We start from the raw sequence: 12,839 nt of genomic DNA on the forward strand, positions 1-12,839 counted from the left end.
AAGTAGATGTCCACAAATTGGGGAATACCTAAATAGTGATATATGAATGTAATGGAATATTGCAGCATCATAACAAATTAATGTGGAAAATCAGAGATTTCTGGAAGACTTGCAGAGCTGATGCAGTCTTCGCATAGTGCCTGGCAGACTAGATGCTTAATAAATGTTTATTGTCTGACTGACTGAAGTAAGTAGAACCAAGATAACAATATATATAAGTGGAAATTTTAGATTTAAAAAAAAACTGAATACTGTGAAATTATAATGTCAAAAAAACTTGGCACTGGAGAAGAACTGAGGGAATGGACTGACCTTTTTTGCAAAGGTCACTCTAGGTATGGAATATTTTATACGCTGTCAGACTCAGCTAATGAGCTGGCTTTTGCTAAACTGTTTTCTTCTCTTTTTTTTGTTACAAGGGACAACTTTCTGGGAAGGGGAAAGGGGAAAATATTTGGAAATTACAGTTTTATAAAAACAAGATATCAGAAAAAAATTTGCAGAGAAGAAAGGGAATTACCTCATTTTTAAAAGTTTGAATTCTTTTGAAAGAATAAGGAACTTTCTGGTTTGTAGATAATCTTAAAAGGTGTAACCTGAAAGGAGATATATAAAGTACTCCTTCATAATATTAAAATCCAAAGAGCATGAAAACATGTTTCTGTTAATAAAACATGGCTAAAAACATGTAACTCTAAGAACAAGTTGACAGCAATACCTACTACACAATCATCATAAATATTGCATTCAAGCAGCAAATTCATTATTATAGTCTCATACGTGAAAAAGCAAAACAAAATCTTAGGTGAGACATATCTGGGACAAGAGAGAAATAGATAGATGGGAGCACAGCTGGGACCAGAGACGGCAGTCACCGGAGCACAGGGACTTCAGTGTTATGAGAGACTTGATCAAAGAAAAAAAGAAAGTTCTATTTGAGAAGCCTGGATTTTAATTATGAAAATTTATGTTGGAAAAAAGGCTTCAAAAATGGAAATCAATAAATGATTATGTGTGACAGATAACCATGCTGTTTCTTCATATTTTTTTCTAAAAATTATTTTGGGTACTACTGGTGAGTAAGGTGTACTTTTCATTTTACCCTGAAGAGAATGCATTTAAAATGTACTGTTTAAATACATTTTGATTTTAAAATATGTAAAAAACCTAAGTGATCTACTTAAGATCACAGAAGGAGTCTTCTGAAAATGGCTAGTGTGACACTCAAACTGAAATTTGTTATGGATTGAAATGGAATAATAGGTAGTGATGATGACAACTATAAATTATGGACAGCGGCAAAAAGACAATTTCTCCTAAAAAAATAAAATAAAATGAAGTCACATTTAGAAGGACTATAAAATACTAATGAGAATTCTTTAAAAATTTGCTATAACTTTTGAAAATAGTTTGGATTCTTCCAATTCTTCCAAATGCTAAGGCTTCATCTTATAAGTCAAATTTCTCTTTTAGTTTAAGAGAAATTTGGTAACTTCAAGATATTTGGTTAATAATTTTATCTCTAATTATCTTTTTTAAATTCCATTACAGTATGTTGAAAACTATTCACTGATTAAATAAATCAAACAAGTGGTTTCTTCTACAATCCCAAAAGAATAAAAAAAAATGGATGAAATAAACTATTCCTGGTACTCTCAAGGGGCTATCCATTCCATAGTAGTTTTCAGCACAGTGGCCTTGGCACTAAGCAAACCACACAATCCTGACTCGATCTGTAAAACTGGTACTGCCTTACTAGACAAATATGTGACTGCCTTAAAGTGAATAATCCCTCACTTAAAGTACATAAGCACTACTTGTGTCAGCAGAAATAAAAATCAGCCAAGTGTTTGCTGCGATGTATGTTTTAATTCAAAGTGAGTCTTGACAGTGATACACCAGAAATTCTTATTTTTGACACTCACCAAAATATAGTCACTTGAAAAACCCGCTTTTTGTGACAAAGTACAGAAGGCTTGGTCACATTGAAATCACTGAGAACTAGAGAGAAATACTATCGCAAACTCTAAGACACATTACAGCCATAAAAATTTTTTCCCAGTCCTTATTGTAATATTGCACAGTGCAACTGCTACATGACAAACTAGTGTAGCACAGAAATAAGAGCAAACCCAATCAACCAATGAGAGAGAGAGAGAAAGGAAGAGGGGCAGAGGAGGGTTGGAAGGTGAGGCCAGCGGGAGAGAGATATGAAGGAGAGGTAGAGAGAGAGGGAGAACGCCACAAGTCTATAAATTGTTACATAGGTAACAGTTAAAATTCAATAATCAAGTCTACATCATTGGGCTTATTCAAACAATATCTTCCTACACCTTGCAGTGTGATTTAACTTTTACATAACAAAAATCAAGTTAAAATTAGCAGTAGAAATTTAAAACATTAAAATCAAAAGATTTAGCTGATACAGTAGCATATCTGATTAAACACCCTGAAAGATAAAAATTGATCAGGCATTTTTATAAAAATAATTTGCAAATTAAAAATAGTATGCAAATATGCAACTCTGTAGTCATGCAGTGTTTTATTTAAAAAGGCATTAAAACCAACAAAGAAAATGTTTATAAATGGCTTAAAGAAGGATAATATTTTTCCAGAAGTTTTCTTAAAAATCCATTTGCTTAATTTAGATGAAAGAATTGCCAAAGAAATTTGCATTTCTTCAAAATGCAAAAGAATTCCATGATTACAATGCATAAAGAGTAGCATACTTAACTGGGGGATATCTGTAACAAATTTTATTGTATTTTAAGACAACATGAAGGTTTTGAGTTCACTTGTCAATGTAACATCATCACAGCCTTACAACTTAAAACACAAGGAAATAAAATACATCAGAACAATGAAAGTTGCACGGCCCCAAACAAAAAGAAAACAGTTACTGTTGGTGTCCCCAACACAACCACTGCCAGCAATGGATTTTGTGTCAAGAAAATCTGATTCCCAGGACCAAGTGGCGGAAATCAACGATCTGCTGGATTACATAAATAAAATAAGACTGTGACTGCATGTGACAAGTTCATTTAGATATTTTCTTGACTCCATAAATTTATGCTTGTTTACGTGTGTAAATTATATTTAAATTCATCTCAGGCTACTCATTTTTTGATGTCTATTTTATATACAATTATCTTTGTATAAAATGCATAGAGTTGATTACTAAAAACACTGAAACTTGTGGGAAAAATTAAGCTCCTTCATTTTCAGTGTATCTAAAAATGTACTGCTGGTATTATTTTGTGATCTAATACTGTTGTTTGTTTTTGTTTGAAAATCAATTTTAGGCACATTTATTTCATCTAGATATTCATTAAATAAAACACTGCTTGTGTTAATGGAGTAAAGAAAAATACATCCCTTATTAGCTTACTGACAATTCGGTAAGACAGCTGTACTAGTGGTATGAAATTCATTCATTTAAAGAAATGCTCAAATTTCAAAACATTTGGGGAGTTTAAAACTCAAATGCTTTGTTTGCACTGTTTATTCCAGTAAATGCTCTAAAGACCGTATTCCAGATTTTGTTTCTTAAAAAGAAAGTTAAGTCAAGCCTGCAAGATACAGCTTCTCAAGTGTCTACGCAATGCCAGTATGAAAACGTAAAAATAATTAAGTTACATTGATATATCCCATTTATATGCAGCGATGAGTTCAAAAGTTAAGGTTGATAAAATACTGATGCAAGTAACACACGCCAAAATAACATAGGCAATCATCTTCCATCATTTACAATACAGTAGTTACAAGGACACTCCAAACAAGAGAGCAAAGTATAAATCAAAATCCCCACTTCTATTTCATTCAATCAGACTTACACAGAAATTAGAAAGCTAAATAAGAACTAGTTAATCATCTAATTTCACAGCTATCTGAAGTGGCAATCATTATATAGCAGCTTATCTATGATACATTCAAGATAAATGATACGTTTTATTACTTGCCCATAAGCTAAAACACAGCCTCATTTTAATATCTTTCCCTAAATCCCATCTCTAAACTATGATATACTTGAGGTCTATGCAAAAAAGTAGCTACCTTTTTATAGGAAATGGATGATTAAGTCTTTGGTGCTGCAAAAGCAACTTCATTTAAACAGAACCACACACAATCACACACACACACAATCACACACACAGAAGAAAAAGAAACCCAAGACACACTTTGTGGGAAAAAAAAAAAGCACGTAAAATTTCTTGTCCCTGACGGAATGTATTAAATAAGCACACACCACCAACAGGCTAAAACAAACACCATTGTGTAAAACAGTTAAAAGCTCTCACATGCATAAATGAAGGATTTCACACAAAGGACTCATGTCTTTTCAAGCTTCAATAGTAAATATTCTGCTACTATTTATTAAATACTGCGTGGTTTGCGCAAGCTAAGATGAAACCACATCATGAATCAACAAGCATTTTGTACTTCCTTTCCTTATCTAGTCCACATCATGCCTCCTGCACCTCTAAGCATCTTAGGAAATCCACATAGACTGAACCCTTCCAAAATAAACTCCTTGGACTGTATTGCAATTCCACTAAGCGATATAAAATGCTGAGTGTGAGAGTTTACTTATCACCTACCCATAAGATACTGAATCAACTTTTCATAAGCATTACTAACTTCTTGCTTTTCTTGAAGCTAGATTATTTAAAAAAAAAAATCAGACAGCAGAATTTGGCTATAGCAAAACATGCTGCCCTCTTGATAAGGAAAAAACACCCACTACCAAAAACTATACCACACAAAACCAAAAATGAACATCACTCTATCAAAAAAAATCAGCAGATCTGAATTTTAAGTGCTGCAGTCCTCAACATTTATATATATATATGTAGTAACATTAACAACCTCAAATATTTAAGGCACTATGTGTGGGAACGGTTTACAATGCAGCTGAGATTATCAGGACAACATTTAAGAGCAATGTCTAGGCAACATTTTGCCCATGCAAGACACATGCAAATGTGAGAACAATAGCTCGCCTTTTTTAGATAAGTGACCCAACATTTAAATACCAAGACATAGATAATAACACAAACAGTTTACTTGTACACTGTACGTCTGACACATGTGCATCTGTTGCTCTAAATCTGTACACTGAATGGCTTCCCAAATGTAGACGTGTCTTGCACTAAGTAGAAGGCAATTTTATAAAAAATAATAGGAGCAAAACCGGACTTCGGCTCCCAAAAGTCACCTGTCTAAGTAACTATATAAGAGAACATGACCAAAGACAAGTTATACCAAATGTGCAAAACACATTAAAAGTGAGTTTTTTTTAAAGCTCAAAGTTGTTTAAATTGCACCCAAGTCTACACGATTCAAAAAATAATTTTCTTGTGCCATGGCTAATATTTATTAAATACCATGTTTTTGTTTTTAATCCATTTGTATCACTGAACTTCCTCAATATACTGTATTTGAGTTCTCACATATATGGATATTGGCTAAGTTTTGTTGGACTCAACGGAAATCCAGTGTAAGTAGGCGATGCTGCAATGTAAGAATGTGGTGGGAAGATTGGTTTGTAATGAGTCTGATGAATGGTTGGGGAAGGTAGCAGACGGGGATTTATTCCCACTGGGACTTGGTGAACTATGCCACTGGGATGAGAAATACTGTAGGTTGGATGCTGTAATATGGGTCTTGAGGTACACGGAGAGGCCAAGAGGTGGGTGACTGGAGCAGCAGTAGCAAGGGGTGCAGCTGGCGGGTATGGAAGAAGAGCAGGCTGCCCTGTGCGGGGCGCAGTCCCGGCCAGAGGGGCGCGCACCACTGTGTGGCTTGGACTGCCCTGTGACAGGGCAAAGGGGTGACTGCTGACGGTAGCTGGGACATAAGCTTGCTGTCGCCGATGGCCGTAGTTTCCATTCCACTCCTGATGCCCAGATCCAAAGTGCTGAACCTGTCCATCAGGAAAAATGACTGATTGTTATACATGAGAATAAAATTAATTGTAGAAATGTGGCAAAATTAAGACATAAATTCATGGATGGGTAACACATGTCCTGCCTGGATGGATCACAATACCTCTCTGCCTAAATAAAGACAGTACTTGTCAGTTGAAGGGACCAAAACAAAAAAAAAAAAAAAAAAAAAAAAAAAAAAAAATCATTCCCTGGCAGCTAATCCTGTGAGCTAATTACCTCTGAAGTTAATTAGGCTTGCAAGTCCTTGGATGCAAGACACACAGTCCATTACCAGGCCTATGAAGGAAGACTTTAGAGCCTAGGAGGAGAGCCTCTGCTCCAATGGCATAGCCAGGATGAGGTATTGCAGTAGAATTTTAGTGTCCACATGTTAATCACTGATTAAGCAGGGACATAGGATTTAGAGCTTTAAGTGGACCTTAGGAGATGATAAGAGTTCACTCTCCCTCATTGTAAACATGAATAAAACTGAGGACTTTCGGGCCTGTAAGTCTCCCAGCTGTAATGGTTGGGTGTATTATAAATTCAGGTTATCTAACCTCAACCGGACCCCCACTGCCAACAAGGTAGTCCTCCCCTTCCTCCTTGATTCCTTATTTCACTTCCCAAAGAAGCTATCTGAAATCTTTTTAGCCTCATCCCTCTCAGCTGAGGGCCTTGAACCTCATCCTACTAAAAAAACTGAGACCATTCCATTTGAACTCACTCTTTTTCCATTTTCCTCACCTCCCATTCTCTCCTCTTTTTCCCCAGTCTGTGACAAAGAGGTGGTCGTTTTCCTTGCCAAGGCCAACTCTTTCTCTGTACACCAGCTCTCATCCTCTTCTGCCTTCTCCAAAAAGATTTGCATCCTCAATCACCTCACATCTTTAGCCTCTTCCTTACACCTGCTTCCAACATGCTCAAATCCTACCCAATTCACAAAAAATCTGTATCTACCCTACCACCATCTCCTCAAGCCATCATCCTAAACCTCTCCTCCCCTTCTTGGCCAAACTCCTGCCCCCATTTCCTTCTCCTTCCCCTTACTCCTCAAAACTTAGTAATATGGCTTCTCACCTCATCACTCAACCAAAACAGTTCTCTCCAAAGTGACTAATGATCTTACTGGTCTTTTCTTAGTCCTAGTTCTCTTAAATGTATTTGCTGCATTTGAAATTGTGGAGCACTGCTTCCTCCTGAGCATTCCCCCTGTCTGAGTCTTTAGGCACACTCCTCTCTCCTGGTTTCCCTCCTATCTGTCTGACCACCCCTTCTCCACTTTGCCTGGCTCATCACTCATAACTACAGGTATTTCCTAAGTTTCTGTCCTAGACCCTCAGGTCCAAAAAGTTGGTAATTATCCTGGACTCCTCACTCTCATTCACCCCACATATCTACCCAGTTGCATCTCTCACATCCAACTCCTTTCCCCCTACTCACATAGATACCATTTTACTTTAGGCCCTCACTACCTCTTGCCTAAATTATAATAACAGTCTCCTCATTGGTATCCCCACCTCAAGTCTTTCCCCACTACAGGCTATCCTCCACACTGCCACCAAAGTAATTTTCCTTAAGCACAGATCCAACCATGTCGTCACTTCCCTACTCCATGAATGCCCATGGCTCCCTAATGCATCTAGACAATAAATTCTTCTATTTAGTACTTAGAGTCCTATACAACATGGACCCAACCTCTCTCAACTTGCTAAATATTACTACCCCTAACTCTGATCATCTCTGTTTCTCACCGCAGGTCTTATCGTCAAAGCTTTTGTACTGGCTGTTCCTCCATGCCGGGAAGGGCTCTCCTCCTTGCCTCCATTTCACAGAGCCCCTCTCTTCTTCCCTGATAGCTCTGGCACCATCTTCTGCATGAAGCCTTTCCTGATCTTCCCAAGTACTAGTCCTCTCCCTCTCACACTACCTTGGTCTTTAACCACTTCGTATATATTTATATTTATTCATTTTATACTTAGGCTATGAGAATGCAGTTTTTATGTAAACTTCTTAGCTTCCCTAAGAGCTCATTGATAGCAGAGACTGTTTCATTCTTTGTCTTCTATCCCCACTGCCCAGCAAAATTCCTGGCATACAGTAGGTGCTTAATATCTGGAGATGAAATGATTCTCAATTAAGTGTGACCAAAGTCACAGAGGTAGTAAGAAGAGCTGGGATTCTTTCCTAGAAGCTCACACTCCAAATCTAGTGGTCCTTCCATCAAACCACAAAGAAAAAAAAACCCTGATAAAATGCTTAAACACTAGGACAAGTTAGACACAGTAATTAGGCACTAGAAGAATGACCTAACTACCAAAAATGCAACCTATAATAAGTGAATCAGAGTACTGAGACCAAAGTGCTTAAAACAAAAAAAGAGAGAATAAAATAATCTGACAATCTAAAGCCCAGAACTTTTTTTATAGAAGTATTCACAACCTGAGGATCCTTAATTTAATCTTCCAACTATTGTGCCTATCATACTTGAATTAAGATAAGGAAAAGGGTGAGAAAAAAAAATCTATCAATGCATTATACATTTCTAGGGCCTCTTTACAAAGTAAAACACAGCTGATGAATTACAAACACAATAACAACAAAAGAGTTCATGAATAGACACACCTGACTGAAATTCAAATGTTGCTGCTGGGATGCTGTGGTCAGCTTTTGCTGACGGTTACTCATAGTAGAAGGCTGGTTTAATCTTCCAGGAGCAGATCGACCTTTTCCTAGTGGCTGACATATGCAATCTGGCAATAAAGAAAACAGTGCAGAGTTGGTATATTTCCTTGTCTAAGAAAAATCTGAATGGCCTTTAGATTTCTTGATATTCTGCATAGTTGCCCAAAATCTTAAAATTAAGAAAGAAGAAGGTTTTTATGGGCATAATTTTCCAGACCTTACAATGGCATAGGAAACTAGTGGAAAGAAATCTACATCAGCAACAAGACACTTGTTTCAGAAAGAAAATTTTTAGTCCTTTTAAAAAGGACAAGGAGAAGGGTCAGGGAGAGAAAAGAGCCCATTTTACCTATATTTGCCATACGCTCATCTGAATCAAGTCCATTTTCCATTCTCACTGGAGGTCCCACCATAGCACAGACAGCTGGTTTGGTTTCTGCGTCAATAGCTGCTACTGACTCTGTAATTTGAGGGGAGTCTTCCACAAAGCTGCTGTCTCCAAATGGACTGTCATGTCCTGAAGAGTCTGAGGTTGGGGAGCCATCCACTGTATCACAGCCACTCTCCTGTTCATCATCTGACATACTAAGACAAAGGGCATTTTTATGAAAATACTTTCTCTACTATTAGTAATAAGTAAGCCTATATGAAATCTAGGCACCAATCAGAACACCAAATCCCAAACATGTTATTCAGGATATGATACAGATTTTCATGCTTATCATGTAGTCAATTTCTTTACATTATTTCTATAATAGATCCTTATCGAACAGTTGAATCAATTGAATGTCGAATTCTCCACATTCTTTCTCGTTTAAAAAGATTACCATCCTCAGACCTCTGCCTTTCCATAATATCCAGACAGTTTCATGGGCTATGTGAGCTATGCCTTCAAGGATACCAATAGATATTATTGGAAGAAAGATAACTAATGAGTTAAAATTAGAATGGAACTTTTTTTAGAATCAGCTGTAACCCAAATAATCACATCCATAGATACTGTTTCATCTGGCCAAGATGGTTTCTCCCTTTTCTGAACTTCTTTAGTACTTATATGTACCAATTATATTATATTACATCATTATATTACCAATGACTATAGTACATCACACATGGCAGTACATATAACTTTATATGTATATTCCTTGTGTCCCTATATGGATTATAATCTATTTTATTTTATTTTTATTTTATTTTGGTGAGGCAATCAGGGTTAAGTGACTTGCCCAGGGTCACAAAGTTATTAAGTGTCAAGTGTCTGAGGCCGATCTGAACTCAGGTCCTCCTGAGTCCAAGGCCTGAGTTCTATCCACTGCACCACCTCGCTGCCCCGATCATAATCTATTTTAAAGTGAGGAACCCTTTATCCATCTTTGTAACTGTTAACAACTACTAACAGTGCCTTGTACACAGAATGGTATGTACTTAATAAATATATCTACTAATTGGGTACTGAGAAAAAAAACAACAGACAAATACATAAAAACAAGGTTGAAATCTGAATTTAAATTTCAGGTGCCACTAAAAAATTCATTTTTTAGTTTTGTGCTGAAGTCCATTTATTTCACTTAAGTTTCTGAATAATTTTCAGAGTTAGCTAGATATGCTGGTAAGATGAGGCCCACTGATGCTATCTATAGCATGCAGTGTTTGTTGAATGAATGAAGCATTAAAAATACACCTCTGTTCAAAATACCTGAGCAAAAGAATATTCACTGAGCAATGCCAATCAATCACCACTGCTAGGAAATAAAGTAATTCAAAGCCTCTCCCATGAGACAACGGGGCAATTAATATCTTTAGCTTACAAAGAAGGCACTTTTTTCTTTTTCAGTTTTATCACATATAGTTTGGCATATATTTTATTTTTAAGATAAAGTGGCACATGAAATAAAACTTGCTAGTGGGCTTCCCTATGCTCTCAAAAATCATGTGGCATTTAACAGAACTTTACTTCTCACTCTTCTAAACAATTCAGAAAATTCCCACCACTAAGCAGATTTTTTTAAAATGCCATCTAATCCAGTTTATTTGAGAGAAGCTGTCAGTACAGTAACAGAAAGCCAGCTTGCTGCAGAATCCTTTTCCATCCACGGTCCACCACGAGGGCTCATTCATAGACCCAGCATCCCTTGCATTTCCCAAGTCTCAGGATTTTTACTTCAATTTATTTTTAAGGGGCATGACCTAGGTGTGGCCCTTCTGCTGCGTTTTTTTACCTGTTCGGTCTCTTGCCAGGAGATGGACTGGACTGGTCAGAGGAACTGGTGCTTAAGGTGCTATCAGGGCTGCTTAACGAACACATGCGATCAATGTTCAAAGTGCTCTGACAAGCTTCACAATCTAAACTACCTTTACAGCTGAAACAGAGGAGAGAACATAGGTCAAAGAGGTGGAAGTTAAGGCTCCTTATTCCCATTACACAGTTGGAAATATAGGCAGCCACCCAAGCAAAGTGATCTTTGAAGGACCTAGAAACTCTGCATTCATTCTATTAAATGCTTTCTACTGTCTTTCCATTTTTGAGGACCCAGTCCTTTCATGTGAAGAATTTCTAACATTATTAAAACAGCAGAGAGGCATTATGGCATAGCGGACAGAGAACTGGTCTCAGAGTCATGAAGACTTGTGTTCAAGTCCTGCTAGTAACACATGCTGGCTGTGTGACCCTGTGCAAGTCACTTATCCTCAGTGCCCCAGGAAACTCCCTAACTATAAACTGCAGCAAAGTTGTTGATGGGCACTGATAGAAGCAAGGTCCTCACTAGGATCTCCCTTCATCAACAAAATCACAGGCCTACACCTTCATTAAAGAAGCAAGGAATTTCAAGGGAACAGAATAACTTTACAATTAAACTTTTTCATTGGTTCTAAAATAATGAAATCTGAATGACGGTTTTTCTGTATCTACCCCAAAGAGCTTGACAGACAAGGAATGCCCCCCCCAGCCTAGAGGGCGCCATTCTCTTTAAGGGACATCATGAAGAACAACAATAATAATCCTCCTTTCAGTACACTTACTTTCTAACCGAATGACTTTGTGCTGCATCTTCCTCATCAGTGTCACTACTAATAGTGATCACGCTCACTACAGGACTTGGGGTATCCGTAATGAGGATAGCATCCCGCTGCTTGTCGGAAGTTGACGAATCAGGGTCCTCCCTCAGTGACGCTTTGCAACCATTTCTTTCTTCTTCTGAGTTATGATTGTCCTGTGTTTCTGTGCAACTTACTCGCTCAACTGCTTTCATATTTATTATCTTTGGAGAAATAAATGCTGAATTGGGGATATTGGTATTCTGCAAAGAATTACTCCTGTAAAAAAATTAATCATTCATTTCTATAGAGACTCATTTAAAAGACACTTTTAAGATATCTTAATAAGCAAAATATAGGATCATGCATGATATACATTCACATACAGAGCTTAAGTCTTCACACAAATATAAAACATAATCATTAGCACAATTATCATTAACGTGGTAAAATACACTCATGCCCAAATCAAAAGGCCATTTTTTGTAGATACATTTTAATGCTCTAAGTTACTAACGTCATAGGCAAATAATAGATCAAAAGTGCAATAAAAGCCATCTTACCAAGTGAAAGCATTTATTTCCTCTCTTCCTGGCTCCCATTCCATTAGTTTTACCAAAATACCTCTGAGAAATTAAGAAGGGAGCTGGCTTAGTGTTTGTTTTTAAACAAACAAGATTATTTCTAATACAACACAAGCGGCCCTTTTGTGCACATGCAAAATTTATTCCCCAAATGATTAAACCACCTACCCAACAATGCTAAATACCAACCTGTTCTGACAGAGTTTATTTTTCTTGGTAGAAGCAGGCTGAGGCCAGACAACATGTGCGATGCCCACACTGATTGGCTGAGGGGCCGAAAGAGTTATCTGACTGGCTAAAAGAGGTTGAGGGATCACTGAGTTATAATGATTGCTGTGCGAAATCATTTTCCTGGGAAGAAATTTTAGAAATATTAAATAATTTCTGAAGGAAAATCAATTTTGAAAGTTTTGCAAAAATCTATCCTTTTTAACTTACCCCCAGTCTCCAAGTCTTTGTGGACCTGCCACAGTCTCAGAAGTTAGTGCTACAGTAGAAGGGCCTACATGCGTTACTTGCTGCCAGGGGGGTACCAAGATCTGTTGAGTTCGATTAGACCAAGCCTGCTGAACAAATAACCACTCATGAAGCAAGGAGTAATCCTTCA

General features: G+C 37.2%; 1 protein-coding gene across 7 annotated transcripts in view; it reads right to left on the reverse strand.

The window, feature by feature from the left end:
- Window positions 1-1,849: 1,849 nt before the first annotated feature.
- Window positions 1,850-12,839, reverse strand: part of HIPK3 (homeodomain interacting protein kinase 3) — a 100,519-nt gene continuing 89,529 nt past the window's right edge. For 2 of the 7 annotated variants that reach the window (XM_027837730.1, XM_027837731.1), the window contains 8 exons: window positions 12,671-12,798; window positions 12,422-12,583; window positions 12,212-12,274; window positions 11,634-11,927; window positions 10,832-10,972; window positions 8,962-9,197; window positions 8,553-8,680; window positions 1,850-5,923 (listed from right to left, as the gene is read on the reverse strand). In XM_027837730.1, the coding sequence (XP_027693531.1) occupies window positions 5,447-5,923; window positions 8,553-8,680; window positions 8,962-9,197; window positions 10,832-10,972; window positions 11,634-11,927; window positions 12,212-12,274; window positions 12,422-12,583; window positions 12,671-12,798 (1,629 nt within the window). In that variant the 3' untranslated portion in view covers window positions 1,850-5,446. The remainder of the gene's footprint in view (window positions 5,924-8,552; window positions 8,681-8,961; window positions 9,198-10,831; window positions 10,973-11,633; window positions 11,928-12,211; window positions 12,275-12,421; window positions 12,584-12,670; window positions 12,799-12,839) is intronic. The other 5 variants (XM_027837732.1, XM_027837728.1, XM_027837733.1 and 2 more) reach the window with 3 other exon arrangements.

Source organism: Vombatus ursinus, unplaced genomic scaffold, assembly GCF_900497805.2.
Source record: "Vombatus ursinus unplaced genomic scaffold, bare-nosed wombat genome assembly UNPS02014822.1, whole genome shotgun sequence".
Taxonomy (NCBI): Eukaryota; Metazoa; Chordata; class Mammalia; order Diprotodontia; family Vombatidae; genus Vombatus; species Vombatus ursinus.